Source organism: Pongo abelii, chromosome 9, assembly GCF_028885655.2.
Source record: "Pongo abelii isolate AG06213 chromosome 9, NHGRI_mPonAbe1-v2.0_pri, whole genome shotgun sequence".
In the NCBI taxonomy this organism is placed as follows: domain Eukaryota; kingdom Metazoa; phylum Chordata; class Mammalia; order Primates; family Hominidae; genus Pongo; species Pongo abelii.
In genome coordinates this window covers 17709070-17729470 of record NC_071994.2, presented here as the reverse complement: position 1 = coordinate 17729470, position 20401 = coordinate 17709070, and the positions used below count along the sequence as shown (strand labels likewise).

Sequence of the window (20401 nt, the reverse complement as noted above, 5' to 3'; positions counted from 1 at the left end):
GACATTTACTATATGCCCACTGGATACTGGAGAATTTAGGCTCTGAGTTTATAGAAACAATGAAAGACTTGGGCTAGCCCTCAAGAAGCTTATAGTGCTGCTTACAGGAAAGCAATGATTTTTGTGCATATAATAGTAGCTAACCTTAATTACTTTTTTTTTTCTTTTTTGAGACAGAGTATCGCTTTGTCACCCAGGCTGGAGCCCAGTGGCTGGGGCGCAGTGGCACGATCTCGGCTCACTGCAACCTTTGCCTCCTGGCTTCAAGCAATTCTCCTGCCTCAGCTACCCAAGTAGCTGGGATTGCAGGTGCCTGACACCACGCCTGGCTAGTTTTTATAGTAGAGATGGGGTTTTGCCATGTTGGCCAGGTTGGTCTCGAATTCCTGACCTCAGGTGATCTACCTGCCTCAGCCTCCCAAAGTGCTAGGATTACAGGTGTGAGCTGCCATGCCCAGCCCTTAATTGCTTATTCTTTATCTTAGTTTTCAGTATTTAGAAAGCTATCCCATTTTACCTGAGGAAACTGAGGTTTTGGGTCAGCAACCATGAGGTAGACCTAGGATTTGAACTAAGGACCCTGACTGTAGATTCCCTGCTCTTAACCATAACATATATAAATTTCTTGTGTTTTACTCATTTGCATATCCCTCAGATAGTGAGTGCACAATAACTTGTAATAGATTTGTATTTTGGCCTTTGGAAGTCAAGATCTCACCTTTTAACCTGGTATTTTTTTCCTCCCTCTAGGTTACGGGTAAATTCCGGGGAGGTGTGAATCCCTTCACAAATGGCTGCTGTAACAATGTCAGCCGTGTTCTCTGCAGTTCTCCAGCACCCAGGTACACCTATCCCTTTGGTCTACTGTTTACCATTGGTCAGAACTTTTATCTTCTTTGGGCTTGTTCTGGTAAAGGAGGGGTCTGGTGGGAGTCAGCCTTTAGGAAGGGTTCTCTCTCTTAGAATGGTAAGTACCCACTCTATCTTAGAATGGTAAGTACTCTATCTGAGAATGCTAAGTACCTACATGCCCATCCTTTAGTGCAGTGGTCCCTAACCTTTTTGGCAGCAGGGACCGGTTTTATGGGAGACACTTTTTCCACAGATGGGGGCTGGGGTGGGGTGGTTTCAGGATGAAACTGTTCCACCTCAGATCATGAGGCATTAGATTCTTGTGAATCTAATGCTCACACCCAGCACTTTGGGAGGCTGAATCACTTGAGGTCAGAAGTTCGAGTCCAGCCTGGCCAATATGGTGAAACCCCTTCTCTACTCAAAATACAAAAATTAGCTGGGCAAGGTGTGTAATCCCAGCTACTTGGGAAGCTGAGGCAGGATAATTGCCTGAACCCAGGAGGCAGAGGTTGCAGTGAGCTCAGATCACACATACAACCTAGATCGCTTGCGTGTGTAGTTTACAACAGTGTTCTAGGGTTTGTACTCCTAAGAAAATCTAATGCCTCCGCTGATCTGACAGGAGATGGAGCTCAGGTGGTAATGCTCGCTGGCCCACTGCTTATCTCCTGCTGTGTGGCCCAGTTCCTAACAGGCCACGAACCGGTACTGGTCTGCGGCCCAGGGGTTGGGGACCCCTGCTTTAGTGGACACTGAATTACATTGATACTCTTCAGGTATTAAGGTAAATCTTTGAGAATTGAGGGTGAATAAGATACACTCTAAAGTGCTTTCCTTGAGCTAGGTATCTGCTCACAAAGGCCTAGTCCTGCTGCAGTCCTTCACAGAATCAATTCTGTTTATTGCTAAGTAAGAGATGGTCAAAACTGCAATTACTTTTGTACCAACCCAATAAAAATGCTTTACACAAACAGTAGATACTTTAAAATATAAATGAATGAAAGCTCGCTCTCTCTCTCTCTCAACACTTAGGTATTTGGGGAGACCAAAGAAAGAGAAGACAATTGTAATCAGACCTCCCTTCCTTCGACCAGAAGTTTCAGATGGGCAGATAACTGTGAAGATCATGGATAATGGCATCCAGGGAGAGCTGAGGAGAACAAAGGTGAGGAATTTAGGGAAGTCAAACTAGATAACATGGAAGTCTCACCCAAGGCAAAGAGGCAAAGAGATGGAAGCTTGCTTTAGTTTCCTTTTTTTTTTTGGAGACAGAGTCTTGCTCTGTTGCCCAGGATGGAGTGCAGTGGTGCTCACTGCAAACTCTGCCTCCCGGGTTCAAGCAATTCTCCTGCCTCAGCCTCCTGAGTAGCTGGGATTATAGGTGCCCGCCACCTTGCCTGGCTAATTTTTGTATTTTTAGTAGAGATGGGGTTTTGCCATGTTGGCCAGGCTGGTCTCGAACTTCTGACCTCAGGTGATCTGCCCACCTCGGCCTCCCAAAGTGCTAGGATTACAAGCATGAGCCACCGTGCCTGGCCCATATGTCTTACAGTGTTTATCACTTACTAATTTGTGTTAAAATTACATAAATACAAATCTTGTTTTCTACATTAGATTTTTTTTTTTTTTTTTTTGAGAGGGAGTCTTTCTCTGTTACCTAGGCTGGACTCCAGTGGTACGATCTCAGCTCACTGCAACCTCTGCCTCCCAGTTTCAAGCGATTCTCGTGCCTCAGCCACCCGAGTAGCTGGGACTACAGGCATGCGCCACCACACCCGGCTAATTTTTGTATTTTCAGTAGAGGGAGGGTTTTCCTGTGTTGGCTAGGCTGGTCTCAAACTCCTGACCTGAAGTGATCCAACTCCCTCAGCCTCCCAAAGTGCTAGGATTATAGGTGTGAGCCACCGCACCCGGCCCTACATTAGACTTTAAGTTCATTAACAGTAGAAAATGAATTCATTCATTTCCATGTCTTCATAGGACTTAACAGCTTACAGCTAGATGGTAGGAGCTAAACAAGTAGTTGTTGGTTCAAATTGGGCAAATAAGTGACAGAATTAAAACCTTTTTTAAACCCTTTCTTCTGCCGGGTACAGTAACTCATGCCTATAATCCCAGCACTTAGCGAGGCTGAGGTGGGAAGATTGCTTGAGTTCAGGAGCTCAAGACCAGCCTGGACAACATAGCGAGACTCCATCTCTAAAATAGACTAAAATAAAAAATAGAAAATTTTTCTGGCTGGGTGTAGTGGCCTATGCCTGTAATCCCAACACTTTGGGAGGCTGAGGTGGGTGGATCACCTGAGGTTGGGAGCTCGAGACCAGCCTGACCAACATGGAGAAACCCTGTCTCTATTAAAAATACAAAATTAGCTGGGCATGGTGGCACATGCCTGTAATCCTAGCTACTTGGGAGGCTGAGGCAGGAGAATTGCTTGAACCCGGGAGGCGGAGGTTGCAGTGAGCCAAGATCGTGCCATTGCACTCCAGCCTGGGCAACAAGAGTGAAATTCCATCTCAAAAAAAAAAAAAAAAAAAAAAAATTAGCCAGGCATGGTGGCACATGCCTGTAATCCTAGCTGCTTGGGAGGCTGAGGCATGAGAATCGCTTGAACCTGCGAGCCAGAGGTTGCAATGAGCTGAGATCACGCCACTGCACTCCAGCCTGGGTGACTGAGCAAGACTCCATTTCAAAAAAAAAAAATACTTTTCTTCATCTAATGCTATACCCAAACTGATTCTTGTGCCTTGTCTTCCAGTATAGTTTAGAAATATATGACAGGCAGTGGCTCATGTCTATAATCCCAACACTTAGGGTGGCCAAGGCAGGGTGGTATTGCTTGAGGCCAGGGATTCAAGACCAGCTTGGGCAACATGGCGAGACCCCCCATCTCTACAAAATAAAGTAAATTAACTGGGTGTGATGGCATGTGCCTGTAATCCCAGCTACTTGGGAGGCTGAGGTGGGAGGAGCACTTGAGCCTAGGAGTTGCAGGCTGCAGCGAGCCATGATCGTGCGTGCCACTGTACTCCAGCCTGGGCAACAGAGTGAGACCTTGTCTCAAAAAAAAAATACATGAGAACTGACTCCCAAATACCTCTCTCTTATATCAATTTAATACTTTGAGTTGCCATAATGCTCAATTTCTAAATCTGATTTTCCCTCCCTTCATCAATCCAGTCTAAGGGAAGCCTGGAGATAACAGAGAGCCAGTCTGCAGATGCTGAACCTCCACCTCCTCCTAAGCCAGACCTGAGCCGTTACACAGGGCTGCGAACACACCTCGGCCTGGCTACTAATGAGGGTAAGTAAGGGCTGCCTTGATTTGCAAGATACTAGAACTAGGGGTAGGATTGAGAAGGTTGCTTATGAGCTGTAGAAGACAGGCAAGGGCTGGGAGATACTACTCGTATTGTGACTTTAAACACCCAACAGTTGGTACTTGTGCCACTTTGCAACTGAAAGAGAAGAGATGCCATTTAGCTGTTGGCAGTGAATGGGACTTTTGCCAGGAAAATGGTCAGCCTCTAGGCAGACCAGACAACATCACAGGACTTTTTTGGTGCATTTACCCACCCTGAATTCTGGGCTGGTGTGAGTCTTTAAAAGTCTTGATTTCAGCGAAGGGTATATCTATTCCTACCTTGTCCTCTCCCTGTACTTAAGGAACCCTAGGCAGATAAAGTGAACAACTCATAGACTAGACGCAGTGGCTCACACCTGTGATCCCAGCACTTTGGGAGGCCAACACAGGAGGATTGCTTGAGCCCAGGAGTTCAAGACCACCCTGGCAACATAGCAAGACTCTGTCTCTACAAAAAATTTTAAAAAATTAGCTGGGCATGGTGGCATATGCCTGCAGTCCCAGCTACTCAGGAGGCTGAGGTGGGAGCCCAGGAGTTCAAGGCTCCAGTGAGCTATAATTGTGCCACTGCACTCTAGCTTGGACAATAGAGTGAGACCCTGTCTCTTAAACCAAAAAACCGCTTGTAAAGTAGTGCCCCCTTGGCCTTTTTTCTTGCAGATAGCAGCTTATTGGCCAAGGACAGCCCCCCGACACCTACCATGTACAAGTATCGGCCGGGTTACAGTAGCAGCAGTACGTCAGCTGCCATGCCGCATTCCTCCAGCGCCAAGGTACTGAGTACTCTAAGAGGTGGGGTAATAACATGCCAACTGGCTGGGCACAGTGGCTTATTCCTGTAATCCCAGCACTTTGGGAGGCCAAGGTGGGCGGATCACAAGGTCAAGAGATTGAGACCATCCTGGCCAACATGGTGAAACCCCGTCTCTACTAAAAATACAAAAATTAGGCCAGGCGTGGTGGCTCACGCCTATAATCTCAGCACTTTGGGAGGCCAAGACCGGTGGATCACAAGTTCAGGAGTTCAAGACCAGCCTGGCCAATATGGTGAAACCCCATCTCTACTAAAAATACAAAAATTGCCGGGCACAGTGGCTCACGCCTGTAATCCCAGCACTTTGGGAGGCTGAGGCAGGTGAATCACGCGTTCAGGAGATTGAGACCATCCTGGCTAACATGGTGAAACCCCGTCTCTACTAAAAATACAAAAAAATTAGCCAGGCGTGGTGGCAGGTGCCTGTAGTCCCAGCTACTCAGGAGGCTGAGCCAGGAGAATGGCGTGAACCCAGGAGGCGGAGCTTGCAGTTAGCCGAGATCACGCCACTGCACTCCAGCCTGGGCAACAGAGCGAGACCTCATCTCAAAAAAAATAAATAAATACAAAAATTAGCTGGGCGTGGTAGTGGGGGGGCACCTGTAATCCCAGCTATTTGGGAGGCTGAGGCAGGAGAATCATTTGAATCTGGGAGGTGGAGGTGGCAGTGAGCCGAGATTGCGCCACTGCACTCCAGTCTGGGTGACAGAGTGAGATTCCGTCTCAAAAAAAAAAAAAAATTAGCTGGGCATAGTGGTATGCACCTGTAGTCCCAGCTACTTGGCAGGCTGAGGCAAGGAAAATCGCTTGAACCTGGGAGGAGAATTGCTTGAACCTGGGAGGCGGAGGCTGCAGTGAGCCGAGATCCCACTGCTGTATTCCAGTCTGGCGACAGAGGTGAGACTCCACCTCAAAAAAAATAAAAATTAGAAAAAAAGGCCAAGCACAGTGGCTCAAGCCTGTAATCCCAGCACTTTGGGAGGCCGAGGCAGGCGGACCACCCGAGGTCAGGAGTTTGAGACCAACCTGGCCAACATGGTGAAACCCTGTCTCTACTAAAAATACAAAAATTAGCTGGGTGTGGTGGCAGGGCGCCTGTAATCCCAGCTACTCGGGAAGCTGAGGCAGGAGAATCATTTGAACCTGGGAGGCTGAGGTTGCAGTGAGCCAAGACTGCACCATCACACTCCAGCCTGGGCGACAGGGTGAGACTCTGTCTCAAAATATACACACACACACACACACACACACACACACGCCAACTGTTATGGGAAAAAAAAGAAGATTAGGAGAAGGAAAAGGCAGAAGGGAAGAGAAGAAAACAAAGGACAAGGACATTTCACTAATTGTTGGCATTCATGGAACTGAATCTCCTTGATACTGTGTCCATCAGACTGGGCAATATAGCATAATAGATTAGTGCTTGATCCGCGTTTATAACCTAGTTCTGCCCACGGGCGAGATACTCAACCTTTCTATGCCTTGCTTTCTGTATCTGAAAAAGATGATATTTGCCTGAATTCAGTTTTTCTTGAGGGATTAACCCAGATAATGCATGTAAGAGTTCTAAGCATATTACTGGCACATAATTCTCTTTTTGACCAACTCCTTGAGCTCTGGGGTCTAGCTTCTGTCACAAAAGGAGCACTAAGAGCCTGCTTTACTTTCTTCCTCAGTTGAGTCGTGGGGACAGCTTGAAGGAGCCAACCTCAATTGCAGAGAGCAGCCGTCATCCCAGCTACCGCTCAGAGCCCAGCTTGGAACCAGAGAGCTTCCGTTCTCCTACATTTGGCAAAAGTTTTCACTTCGATCCACTATCCAGTGGCTCACGCTCCTCCAGCCTCAAGTCAGCCCAGGGCACAGGCTTTGAGCTGGGCCAGTTGCAATCCATTCGTTCAGAGGGCACCACCTCCACCTCCTATAAGAGCCTGGCCAACCAGACACGCAATGGAAGCCTATCTTATGACAGCTTGCTCACACCTTCAGACAGCCCTGATTTTGAGTCAGTGCAGGCAGGGCCTGAGCCAGACCCACCTTTAGGCTATACCTCTCCCTTCCTGTCAGCCAGGCTGGCCCAGCAACGGGAAGCCGAGAGGCACCCACGTTTGGTGCCAACTGGCCCAACACACCGAGAGCCCTCACCAGTCCGTTATGACAATCTGTCGCGCCACATTGTGGCCTCTCTCCAGGAACGAGAGAAGTTGCTGCGCCAGTCACCCCCACTCCCAGGCCGTGAGGAAGAACCAGGCTTGGGGGACTCAGGCATTCAGTCAACACCAGGCTCAGGCCATGCCCCTCGTACTAGTTCCTCCTCAGATGATTCAAAGAGATCACCTTTGGGCAAGACTCCACTGGGACGCCCAGCTGTCCCCCGTTTTGGCAAGCCAGATGGGCTAAGGGGCCGGGGAGTAGGGTCCCCTGAACCAGGCCCAACAGCCCCATACCTGGGCCGATCGATGTCTTACAGCAGCCAAAAAGCCCAACCTGGTGTCTCTGAGACAGAAGAAGTGGCCTTGCAGCCATTACTGACGCCCAAGTAAGTATTAGTACTATCCTGACCCTTAGCCAATTTCAAATTAGCATACTGCTCTGCAAAAGCCATCAGGGCTTCTGTTGTACATCCTAATGGTGGACCCAGGAGTATCCTGGTAGCTCTTTATTTTCACTTTGACTCTACCTGCCTTCATGGGCAATTCCTGTTAAGAGACTGAAGATTAATACTTTTCCCATAATGCTATCTTCCTAAAAGTATTTGCTTGGGAGTAAGTACATGTGATAGCTGTTACTAGAGAGTAGCAGTAAATAGGAGAGATTGGGAATCAGGCTTATTTTAAGCAGGGCAATAAAGGGGAACGTTTGGGTAAGAAAGTATGGATATAGAAAAGAACATCATTTTTTTCTCTGAACCTTTGAAACTCTCCCTTTCCGATGTTTTGTGTCCCATTTCCTGACACCTGTGTTTCGTCTCCTTTCCAGAGATGAAGTACAGCTGAAGACCGCCTACAGCAAATCCAACGGGCAGCCCAAGAGCTTAGGCTCAGCCTCCCCTGGCCCAGGCCAGCCACCTCTCAGTAGCCCCACGAGGGGAGGAGTCAAGAAGGTGTCAGGGGTTGGTGGTACCACCTATGAGATTTCGGTGTGAGCCTTCGGCGCCTCCCCTCCCCAACGCCTCTGCGCCTACACCAAAGGGCCCCAGGTGGCCACCTTCCTTCCCTCAAGGGGCTCCCCTCCCGTGCATGGACATTTTTTAAACCACCGATTCCAAGAGGATGAGGAGTGTTTTCTAAAATGCAGTGGGGTTGGGGAGTCGGAGAGTTGGGGCCCTGAGACTGGGGTAGCAACCCCCCCTTTTATCTTTTAAGACCTTCCCTTCCTTGATCCCTGGACCAGACTCAGTGGACATTTGTGCAATTGCTCGCCCTGGAGGGAACCAGATCATTTTTAAACCAGAAATAATTTTTTTTATTATTGTTACGGATTCTATTTTTTTCCTCTTCTGCGTTACCAGGTGTGTGTGTACATATAATATATATATATATATTATAAATATCAAAGAAATTATATATCTATCCTGGGATGGGAAAATGAGGGAGGGATACATATACGGAGGGGGATCTTACTCTTCCCATTCCTCAGACCAGCAGGAAAAGGGGAGATGTCAGTCTTTTCCCTGTGGTTCCCTCTCATTTGTCCCAGTTACTAACTAAGGAAATAGCATCCTCTGCTGGTGCTAAGTGTGATTAGGAAGAAGCCTGGGGAGAGGCGAGTCTGGGATTTTGGTCACAAGAGGGAAGGACTTGGAGAGGAGAATTAGTTTTCTAGGCTCATTGGCATTTAGTTTCCCTAGGAAAGGGGTCAAAACTTCAAGACACTGGTGGTGGTGGAAGATCAGGAAAATAACTTGGCCTAGCTCAAACAATATTGGATAATCCCCTCCTTGGGGGAGAGGGATTAGAGTGGGCTCCTACTGGCCCCTTGGAGCCTCCCCTAGCTTACACAGTTAACTTGATTTTAAAATCCAAGGCCAGGAGAGAAGAATCCAAAAAGCAATATTTTTCATCACATGCCAAAAATGGGGGATAGAGAGGAGGAGTGGCAGGCCTAGGCCCCTCCGATTGTCCCTTGGGGGTTACCCCTCAGCCCACCTCACTATGGTGCTGGGTAGAGGGGATACCTGGGTTCTAACCTCTAAATAGGGGAGATCCCAGCCTCCACAAAGAGGCCCTTTTGTTTTTTATTCTGATTAGCCATTTTAAACCAACGAGGAATAAAAAGAAATCCTGATCTAACCAGCGCCCCCTGACTTGTGTTATTTTGTCTGGTTGAGACAGGGTGAACGACCTCTGGTGGTAAGTTATCAGTGACAACCTCATAAACTCCTCTTGTCCCAGCCCATCTTTAGGCAAGACTATAATGAAATTAGCCACTTAACAACTAAAAAAATAAAAAAGAAAGAGACCCAGTGCGGTGGCTTATACCTGTAATCCCAGTACTGAGGGAGGCTGAGACAAGAGGATCACTTGAGCCCAGGAGTTCCAGACCAACCTGGGCAACATAGTGAGAGCCTCCATTTCTAAAAACAACAGGTCCTGTTTTTATTTGGGTGATTTACTTCAAAAATTCCTGAAAAAAGGACTCTTGAAATCACCAAAACTGCTTGTTATTTGAAAGCTTAGAGAACTCTTAAAAGTTGTTTCTTTCTTCTTTTAAGAGATAGGGCCTCATTCTGGTTGCCTGGGCTGGAGGGCAGTGGCACAATCAGATCACTATACCCTCAAACTCCTGGGCTCAAGGGATCTTCCCACCTCAGCCTTCTGAGAAGCTAGGACTTACAGCTGCATGCCACCATGCTTAGCTAATTATTATTTTTTTTTTGGTAGAGATAGACTCTCAACCAATTTTGCCCAGGCTGATCTCGAACTTCTGGCCTTGACCAATCCTCCTGCCTTGGCCTCCCAAAGCACTGGGATTACAGGCATGAGCCACCATGCCCAGCTACAGTTGTTTTTTAATACAGGATTTAGTCTCTGGAAAGTAAAGCTAATTTTGGAAACAGCCAAAGGTGAGATAGTAACAGGTATGAAAGCCTGTTGAAAGCAGGTTAACTAGATACTGGTGTTAGTTCAATTAGATATATTGCCTTTTATTGGACAAAAGCTGTGCTCTAATTTTAAATAGGTATCCTTAGACGCTAAATCTCAAGCAGTTGACCAGAACCCTTTAAAAATTACTCAAAATTTAAGAATATAAACTCTTAGTCGGGCGTGGTGGCTCACACCTGTAGTCCCAGCACTTTGGGAGGCCGAAGCGGGCGGATCACAAGGTCAGGAGATTGAGACCATCCTGGCTAACACGGTGAAACCCCATCTCTACTAAAAATACAAAAAATTAGCCTGGCGTGGTGTGGGCGCCTGTAGTCCCAGCTACTTGGGAGGCTGAGGCAGGAGAATGGCGTGAACCTGGGAGGCGGAGCTTGCAGTGAGCCGAGATCGCGCCACTGCACTCCAGCCTGGGTGACAGAGCAAGACTCCGTCTCAGGAAAAAAAAAAAACACACACACATATATATATATATATATATATATATATATATATATATATATGTATGTAAACTCTTATTTGGGTGCAGTGGCTCACGCCTGTAATCCCAGCACCTTGGGAGGCTGAGGCGGGTGGATCACCTGAGGTCAGGAGTTCAAGACCAGCCTGGCCAAAATGGTGAAACCCCGTCTGTACTAAAAATGCAAAAATTAGCTGGGCGTTGGTCATGGGTGCCTGTAATCCTGGCTATTTGGGAGGCTGAGGTGGGAGAATCACCTGAACCCAGGAGATGCAGTTTGCAGTGAGCTGAGATTGCACTACTACACTCCAGCGTGGGCGACAGAGCAAGACTCTTTCTCCAAAATTAAAAAAAAAAAAAAAAAAAATATATATATATATATATACACACAAAAATTAGCTAGGTGTGGTGACACGCACTTGTAGTCCCAGCTACTTGGGAGGCTGAGGTACAAGAATCACTTGAACCCAGGAGGCAGAGGTTGCAGTGAGCCGAGATCATGCCACTGCACTCCTGGGCAACAGAGCGAGACTCGGTCTCAAAAAAAACAAAACCAAACCAAACCCAGCAAACTCTTATTCTGAAATCCTGGATTTAAACCAGCTGAATGAGTGGTTTTCCACCCACTGATTCAGGAACAACCTTGGCTTTCACGGCAACAGATTTTAACTGTGTGTTAAATTTAAAGTCAGATTACATTAATTCAGGTTTTCTCATGGATGTTTTCAGTTACCTAACCAGCTGGAAAAACTGAAAGTTTTTTTTTTTTTTTTACATTTTGATGGGTTAGGCTACATTTTGTTGCTGTTTCAGAAATGTTTTCACATCAGCTAAATAACTTTATTGTCTTAACTAAGGACCGAAGCAGGTCAAAAGTTCTTGTAAAGAGAAGAGAAGCATTTACCTTTGCTTGCCAGAAGTTCATCTCAAAAGATCACAGGCTTCTGACCTAAGAACCAACCTTGTTGAAACACATGGGTGACTGTCCATGTGTTTTCAGTTGGCTATTCTGTTTTGACACAAAATTGACCTAGAATACACTGTTGAGCCCTACCTAGATCAGCTCTTCAGATGGAGCCTGAGATCACCGAGGCGCTTGGTTCTCAACATAATGGGCAGAGTGTTACGTGTCTACTGTGGAGTATTAGTAAGCTTGGGTCACTTTTCATTTTGGTTGGTTCCCTGCCTGCTAGTGAGATCATGTAATGACAAGACCCAAATCCCCTCAAGTCTTAGCAATGCCTTGTCTTAAATCCTGATTCACAGAAAGGCACATACCTCTTAACAGGCAGTCACACTTCAGCTGTTTGATAAATGTAATTTTTTTTTTTTTTAAAGAAAAACAGAACAAGTCCTAAATCAGACAAATTGCACAAAAGAGAGAGAAGAAAATTGTAAGCTTCCTGGGAGAGGAAGAGATGTCCATGAGAAAACCAACTGGGATGAGCCTACAAAAGCATGTCCCTCTCTCTCCTAATTTACTCAGTCTCAACTGAGCCCAACAGGAGCTGGCCTCTGTCCCAGCTGCAGGATGCTCCCAAGGCAGTGTCCAAGAGCCTGGAAGGCAGCTTTTATCAGCAGGTTCAGTACAGCAGGAAAAGCCATCCTGGCAAAGAGTCCAGTGGTCCTGTTAGCGTAGGCTGCTGCTGCTGCTGGCCTGGGAGCTGCCCATACCTGGGTGGTCTGGACTATGTCGGTTCTAGGGGAGAAAGAAGGAGGGGTAAGAACAACCAGGAACTAGCCTTGGCTTTGATCAGGCTGTACAGGAGAAACCTGCAACCTGCCTTGGGTTTTCAATCTCGGGTCCAACTTGAGGCAAAGAACTCTTTAGGGTATTTAGGACAGGGGTGAGATCTGGGGAAACTCACTGGGTTGTGGCAATAGGCCTCTACTCTACCTTCTTTTTCTTCTTCTCTTTCTTCTTCCTTTTCCGTTCAGGATCCTCTTCTTTTTTCTTTTTCTTCTTCTTGTGATCTGAGTCGGATGGTGTTTCTGTAGGAGACATTAGGTACCTATCACCTGTAAAGCTCAAAATCCCTTACTGTTATGAACCACTGAAGACTAAAGGAAAATCCCAAGTCGGGGCAACTGCTTTTGTCCAAATGGCCAGAAAGGATACAGAGGTGCTGCTAGAGTCCCTGTCCCAAGTCCCAAGAGACCACAGTACACTGGTTTCTTCTTCAGGGGAATTTAGGAGTCCAGAGCTCCATACGGAACTTAACTGGGTTTACCTATGGAAGTTCAAACCAGATTCAGAAGGTCAGGTTTTTTTTTTTTTTTTTTTTTTGCTTTGAATAGAACTGCTTCTTACCTGGGGGGACAGGATCCTGGGTACGGCTCTGTTTGTGCTTGTGCTTATTCTTCTTCTTGGGAGGCTGAATATGCATCAGACGACACTGCTCCGGCAACTGAAGGAACCAAAGGAAGGTCCGGGTGAGTAGAGGGAGGAAATCTCTCCTGCTCCTATCGTCCATTCTGCTCCATTATGAAGGAACAGACTTGGAGAGAAAAACCATCTCCATGTTTAGGCCTCCCCATTTGCCTTCTTCAACAGGACTCACCGGGCCAGTGTGGAGGCGGAAGCCGGCCAGCATGGTCCCTGTGATAGGATTAAAAGAGCTACTGAGAATAGGGGGCTTCTCAATGAGAGAGCGGAGGCTGCTGTTATCATGGGAACCAGGCAGATCAATCATCCCTGGCAGGTCAGGCAGGAAGTTACTTAGCTTCTCCTTCACCTTCTTCCCACAGAATTTATTATAGGCTTGTTCCAAGTTGTAGTGTGTGATCAGATTCGTGCTGCCTGTCAGCTCTGTGCTACCTAGACAACGCAGAATAAAAATAAAAAAAGATCAGTCTTCAAAGTAGACCCAGGGAGTGAAGGACTATATATTAACCTAAATAAGACATTTTTTAAGTGCAGATTTTAAAATTTATTTTTAAAGAAACAGAGCAGGCCAGGTGCAGTGGCTCATGCCTGTAATCCCAGAACTTTGGGAGGCTGAGGCGGGCGGATCACGAGGTCAGGAGATCGAGACCATCCTGGCTAACATGGTGAAACTCCGTCTCTACTAAAAATACAAAAAATAGCCAGGCGTGGTAGCACGTGCCTGTAGTCCCAGCTACTCAGGAGGCTGGGGCAGGACAATCACTTGAACCCAGGAGGTGGAGGTTGCAGTGAGCTGAGATTGCACCACTGCACTCCAGCCTGGATGACAGACTCTGTCTCAAAAAAAAAAAAAAAAAACAAAACAGCAAAAGTAAATAACATGAAAAATATAATACAACACAATGGTAGGTTCCAATGGGAAGGGGAAAAACAGGCAAAAATCCAATAGGGCAGAGACAGGAACTGCTCTAGCCCAATGAAGGAGACACTCCACTCTCTTAAGATTAACTGGAGTTGATATACATGATGCTTGCTTCGTGGTAAATGCTGTTCTGAGTGCTTCTCATAAAATGTATTAGTGAAAAATTATATTCTCTGACACAGCCAGGAAAATACGACCTCGCAGCTCAGCTACAACCATGCTCAGGGGGCCAAATATGACCCAGTGAGTTAAGGGTCTTGTCAAGGACTTTTTTTTTTTACTAGCAAGAAACACTAATCACCTTTACATAAGAAAAGAACTGGGAGATTTTTCTAGCTACCACTGCCTAACTTGTTACCAACATCTTTATTCTTCCTCATGATACTGAGTATGATGCCTTGCCTAAAAGGAATAAATGTTTTTTGTTTTTGAGACGGGAGTTTTGCTCTGTCGCCTAAGCTGGAGTGCAGCGGGGTACGATCTTGGCTCACTGCAACCTCCGCCTCCCAGGTTCAAGTGATTCTCCCAAGTAGCTGGGATCACACACACACACCACCATGCCTAGCTAATTTTTTTCTAGTAGAGACGGGGTTTCACCATGTTGGGTAGGCTGGTCTTGAACTTCTGACCTCAAGTGATCCGCCCCCCTCGGTTTCCCAAAGTGCTGGGATTACAGGTGTGAGCCACAGCGCGCGTCCAGGAAGAAATGTTTGATTAGAAGTCAGCCAACTAATGGCCAGGCGCAGTGACTCACGCCTGTAATCCCAGCACTTCGGGAGGCCGAGGCGGGCAGCTCATTTGAGGTCAGGAGTTCAAGACCAGCCTGGCCAACATGGTGAAACCCCGTCTCTACTAAAAATACAAAAATTAGCTGGACAGTAGTGGCACACACCTGTAATCCCTGCGAGGCGGAGGTTGCAGTGAGCTGAGATCAGGCCACTGCACTCCAGTCTGGGAGAAAGAGTGAGACCCTGTCTCAAAAAAACAAAACAACAAAAACAAAAAGACAAGTCAGGCAACTAGAATTATTCTGGCTGTCTTCCATGCCTCAGTTTCCTCTTATCTGTGGAATGGAATAATAGTTATCTTACATACGCATAATTTTCTCCCAAGGTTCAAATGAAAATATGCTGAAAAGCATAAAGTATCAGGCCTGGCACAGTGGTTCATGCCTGTAATCCCAGCACTTTGGGAGGCCAAGGCAGGCAGATCACCTGAGGTCAGGAGTTTGAGACCAGCCTGGCCAACATGGTGAAACCCCATCTCTACTAAAAATACAAAAATTAGCTGGGTGTGGTGGCATGCGCCTGTAGTCATAGCTACTCGGGAGGCTGAGGCAGGAGAACTGCTTGAACCCGGGAGGTGGAAGTTGCAGTGAGCTGAGTTTGCACCACTGCACTCCAGCCTGGGTGGGAGAGTCAGATTCCATCTCAAAAAAAAAAAAAAAAGTATTATATATATGCAAGGCACTATCCATATAAATATTGCATGGCTGATTCTTTTTTAAAAAATATACATTTATTAGTAACTATTAATAAGGACCTAGTAGCAAGGGTAGAAATGGCTAACTACAACTTCATTTGTAATTATGATAGACACAGAGGGTACAAATGACAAAAATGGCTTGTTTATAATCATTCACTTGGGAAAACTGAGGTACTGAACTGTAAGCTCCTTGGAAGCACAGACAATGTCTTGTTCATTCATGTATCGCTAGTGCCCAGCACAATACACACATTAGGTGCTTAATAAATATTTATTAAATAAACAAGGCACTTTCCCTCTATACCTCTAGGCCTTACTTCATCCTTTTCCTTCCCTTTACTACCAAACAACTCAGAAGACTGAGTGAGGGTAATGGCAGGAGACCCAATGTCACAGTATCTCCTCATAACTCTGGGCACTGCCTCTTGCCATTACAATCTTCTGAATTTCCCCTGCTCTGCCAGCTGTCCTCTGTCCAGATGGTTATCCTTAAGGCTCAGGTGAGAAGGCAGTCTGTGCTTTTTCTAAACTCTAACTTTAGAGTCCAAATTCCAGTTTTGACTATTCTACAAAGATTACTTTTTATATTTATTTATTTATTTTTTGAGACAGTCTCGCTCTGTCACCCAGGCTGGCGTGTAATGGCACGATCTTAGCTCACTGCAATCTCTGCATCCTGGACTCAAACTGCTTTCCTGCCTCAGCCTCCCAGGTAGCTGGGACTACAGGCATACACTGCCATGCTAGGCTAATTTTTGTATTTTTTGTAGAGACAGGGGTCTCCCTATGTTGCCCAGGCTGGTCTTGAACTCCTGGACTCAAGCTATCTGCCTGCCTCAGCCTCCCAAAGTGCTGTGATTACAGGCATGAACCACCCTGCCCAACAAGATAAAAAAAAAAAAATTTGTTTTGAAATTCCAAATCTTGCCAACATCACTCAAGGCTTCTCTATTTCAATCCATGGCACCCACATGTTCCAGATATTTTTGGAAAGCAGTACTCCTCAGTTCACAAATCTTACTGGTTTCTTTTTGCCCTCAGGAGAAAGCTCAAATTCCTTTGACTGGCACTCAAGGCTAATTACATCTTACTCCAACTTAGCTTTGGGGCATCATCAACCACTACTCTTCTAAGCAAAATTTCTGATCCATCCAAATGGATCTCCTTATTGCCTCAAAAAAAAAACACCCCTCACATTATTTCATCTTAGGAAAATTCTTCCTAATTTTTCTTCACCAACATGAATTATTCAAGGTCTAGCTCAAGTGACATCTTATTCTCACTGTCATTTTGGATAGCAACACACTTTGAAAACCATTAGGTAGTTCTTAATATTGATGGCTAAGATATTGTTAATTGCTGTTGTGAGGCATGAGCACAAAATGAGATGGAGTTGACAGGAAGTATAGTCACTGTCCTTAAACCACAAATTTTACATTCCTAACTAAACTCCTTGAAAAGCAATGACCAGTATTACTAATCTCTCTCTCCATCTCACTCGCCTCATACACCCAGCATTTGCCCAGAACAGATATTCGATATCTGTCAACTGACTGATACAAATAGCTACTACAATCAGAATAGGGAAGGCAAAAGAAAGATTAAAAGAAACCGCTGGTGGACATCAACCACTAACTAATCCAAGGGATGTCAACTTCTCCATGTTTCAGTTTTTTCAATTATAAAATGTAGATAGTAATGCTACCTCAAAGGGCTATTCTAAGTATTAAATACTACTGCATATAAGTGTGTTGTGAACTTCAAAGTACTATACCAATATTTGTTGCTATTTCTCTCAAGTCATGACGTGGAAATAAGACTTGAAACAATGAAAGGCATCTGGGAGGCTGGGCGCGGTGGCTCACGCCTGTAATCCTGGCACTCTGGGAGGCCAAGGTGGGCAGATCACCTGAGGTTGGGAGTTTGAGATCAGCCTGACCAACAGGGAGAAACCCCATCTCTACTAAAAATAAAAAATTAGCTGGGTGTGGTGGCACATGCCTGTAATCCCAACTACTCGGGAGGCTGAGGCAGGAGAATTGCTTGAACCTGGGAGGCGGAGGTTGTGGTGAGCTGAGATTGCGCCATTGCATTCCAGCCTGGGCAACAAGAGGAAATCTCTGTTTAAAAAAAAAAAAAAAGAGGCATCTTGGAGACCAAACATGTCCAAAATAACTCTTGATTTCCACCTCTTCAAACTTGTTCCTTCCTCATCTTCCAAGTCTCCATACCCATACACCCAATTATTCAAGCCGAAAACTTAAAAAGGCATCAATTCCTCTATTTCCTTCACTTCTATATACAATATATATTTTTAATTGAGACAGGGTCTTCCTCTATCATCCAAGCTGGAGTGCAGTGGCGCAATCATGGCTCACTGCAGCCTCAACTTCCCGGGCTCAAGTGATTTCTACCACCTCAGCTTCTTAAGTAGCTGAGACTACAGGGGCATGCTGCTATCCCTAGCTAATTTATTTTTATTTTTTGTAGAGATGGGGTCTCATTATGTTGCCCAGGCTAGTCTCGAACTTTTGGGCTCAAGCAATCCTCACACCTCAGCCTCCCAAAGTGTTGGGATTACTGGCGTGAGCCACAGCACCTGGCCCTATATTCAACTTTTCAACCCTGTCAGCTCTACCTCTAACATCCTGTATCCATTTACTTCTCTATGCCCTGCTATGCCCTGGTTCAAACCATTATCTTCCCTGGACTACTGAGCAGTAACTTCTGACTAATTTCCCCACTTTCTATTTGTCATGTGGCTGCTTAAATGATTATAAATAAGTACATTTGACCAAGTTCCTGTGTTAAAATGGCTTTCCTTGGCTGGGCACAGTGGCTCAGACCTATAATCCTAGCACTTTGGGAGGCCAAAGCGGGAGGACTGCTGTTGGCCAGGAGTTCAAGACCAGCTTGGGCAACACAGTAAGACCCAGTCTCTACAAAAAAATTTTAAGTTAGCCAACTGTGGTGGCGCATGCCTGTAGTCCTAGCTACTTGGAAGGCTGAGGTGGGAGGACAGCATGAGCCTAGGAATTGGAGGTTACAGTGAGCTATGATTATACCACTGCAGTCCAGCCTGGGTGACACAGTGAGACTTTGTGTCTATAAAAAAAAAATTTTAAATGGCTTCCTTTTGTATTTACAATCTAAATGCCTTTATTGCTTTATAAAAGCCTCTGACTAACTCTCCCAGCTTCATGTCTCTCCCTAACACTCTTTCCTTTTGTTCACTTCACTGGAGTCCAACTGATTTTCTGTCCCTCAGATATTCTAAGCTTTTTCTCACATCAGCGTTTCTGACCTCATTTCTTGTATCTAGAATTATCTCTTCCTCCTGTCCATACATGGCTGGCCCTTTGTCTATGCTTACATTTTAGTTCAAATGTTAGCTATGTGCAGAGAGCATCTCTGGCCACTCTAGCTAAAGTAGTTCTGCCCCTCAATTTTTTTTTTTAAGAGACAGGGTCTCATCTGTTGCCCAGGCTGGAGTGCAGTGGCACAATCTTGGTTCACTGCAGCCTCGACCTCCTGTGTTCAAGCGATTCTCCTCCCTTAGCCTCCTGAGTAGCTGGGGCTACAGGCATGCATTACCACGCCCGGTTAATCTTGTATGTTTTGTAGAGACTGGGTCTCGCCATGTTGCCCAGGCTGGTCTCAAACTCCTGGGCTCAAGGGATTCTGCCTCGGCCTCCCAAAGCGCTGGGATTACAGGCGTGAGCAACGCGCCTGGCCACCTTCAATTCTTTATCATGTTTTCTCTTCCTAGCATTAACCACTTTCTGACATTATCTCGTTTACAATGCCTCTTCCACTGAAATGTACATCCCAAAAAAGGCAAGCATCTTGTCAGTCTTGTTCACAACTGTCTTCAGCATTTAGAAAAGTGCTTGGTACATAGGTACTCAACAAAATAATTTTTTGAATGAAAAGAGTTTGGTTCGATTTTTATTCCTTTTTTGATCAGACCAGGAAATGCCGGAACCTTAGAAGGAAGAATGGCAACTTGCCCCAAACCAATAGCAAGTCTGTGGGAGACCTGTAACTAAAACTTTGGGTCCCCAAAGATATTAAATAAGGCCTCTCGAGTTCCAAACTCAGACCTTGGATTTTGTTTGTTTGTTTTGAGACGGAGTCTCGTTCGCCCAGGCTGGAGTGCAGTGGCGCAATCTCGGCTCCCTGCAACCTCCGCCTCCCGGGGTTCAAACGATTCTCCCGCCTCAGCCTCCCGAGTAGCTGGAATTAAAGGTATACGCCACCACGCCCAGGTAATTTTTGTGTTTCTAGTGGAGACAGGGTTTCATCATGTTGGTCAGGCCGGTCTCGAACTCCTGACCTTAGGTGATTCGCCCGCCTCCGCCTCCCAGAGTGTTGGGATTACAGGCGTGAGCCACCGCGCCCAGCCCTAGGTCATTTTTTAGGGAGACACAAACCAGTGTCAGGGACAGAGCCTGGACATGGTGCAAAAGACAGTAACGGAGATGCACCGCGCCCCTGCCCACCATTCATCCCTTTGGTTGAATTCAGCTCATCAGGCTGAATTCAAGTCATCCCTCTGCTTGTGAATCCTAACAGCGCTTCCGACTTTGGGCTCCACAGTCCGGGTATGCGTTGCCTAGGTTACCCCGCACCTCTGCTAGCCGGCTGAGAGCCACGCCCATCACCTCCTCTCTAAGATTTGATTGGCTGGCTTTGGCAAGGCCGAGTACTCACCTGGCAGTTCCCTCATGAGGTAAAAAGGGCCACAGCCAGCTCCAGACTTGTCCGCGCCAGGAGGGGCCGTGGCCGCGGTGGGAGGCGGGGCCGTGCCGGGTCCCCCGCCCGGAGGAGGCGGTGGCGGGGGTGGAGGCTTTCCTGGTCCGAAGCCGAGTGCGGTTGGGGGCGGTGGTGGGTCAGCCTGAGCCCCGAACAGTGCCGTGAAATTCTCCATCGTACCCTCCGCCCCGGCGTTGTCTCGGTGTCTGGCGTTGGTAATTTTCATTGGACAATGCTTTCAAGGAGTACCCCCCCTCTTTC

At 46.5% G+C, this 20401-nt stretch overlaps 2 protein-coding genes across 5 annotated transcripts in view; one reads left to right on the top strand and one right to left on the bottom strand.

The window, feature by feature from the left end:
- Nucleotides 1-9327, top strand: part of ZDHHC5 (zinc finger DHHC-type palmitoyltransferase 5) — a 33350-nt gene extending 24023 nt beyond the window's left edge. For all 4 annotated transcript variants that reach the window (XM_054523783.2, XM_054523784.2, NM_001132736.1 and 1 more), the window contains 6 exon segments: nucleotides 751-842; nucleotides 1888-2020; nucleotides 4036-4159; nucleotides 4880-4992; nucleotides 6710-7569; nucleotides 8010-9327. In XM_054523783.2, the coding sequence (XP_054379758.1) occupies nucleotides 751-842; nucleotides 1888-2020; nucleotides 4036-4159; nucleotides 4880-4992; nucleotides 6710-7569; nucleotides 8010-8175 (1488 nt within the window). In that variant the 3' untranslated portion in view covers nucleotides 8176-9327.
- Nucleotides 9328-11896: 2569 nt separating this feature from the next.
- On the bottom strand, nucleotides 11897-20366 carry MED19 (mediator complex subunit 19). Its single transcript, XM_002821777.4, has 5 exons — nucleotides 20099-20366; nucleotides 13154-13410; nucleotides 12904-13000; nucleotides 12490-12584; nucleotides 11897-12291 (listed from the first exon to the last, which is right to left on the bottom strand). Exons 1-5 carry the CDS (start codon nucleotides 20364-20366, stop codon nucleotides 12223-12225), a joined length of 786 nt encoding a protein of 261 aa, XP_002821823.1. The 3' UTR covers nucleotides 11897-12222.
- Nucleotides 20367-20401: the final 35 nt, after the last annotated feature.

What these genes read in the sequence shown, in the direction of transcription:
- MED19 (XM_002821777.4), bottom strand. Translation starts at nt 20,366, where the DNA reads ATGAAAATTACCAACGCCAGACACCGAGACAACGCCGGGGCGGAGGGT. An exon ending in CCTCATGAGGGAACTGCCAG is followed by an intron (nt 13,411 to 20,098) that starts GTGAGTACTCGG and finishes TGCGTTGTCTAG; the next exon opens with GTAGCACAGAGCTGACAGGC. An exon ending in CCAGGATCCTGTCCCCCCAG is followed by an intron (nt 12,585 to 12,903) that starts GTAAGAAGCAGT and finishes TGTCTCCTACAG; the next exon opens with AAACACCATCCGACTCAGAT.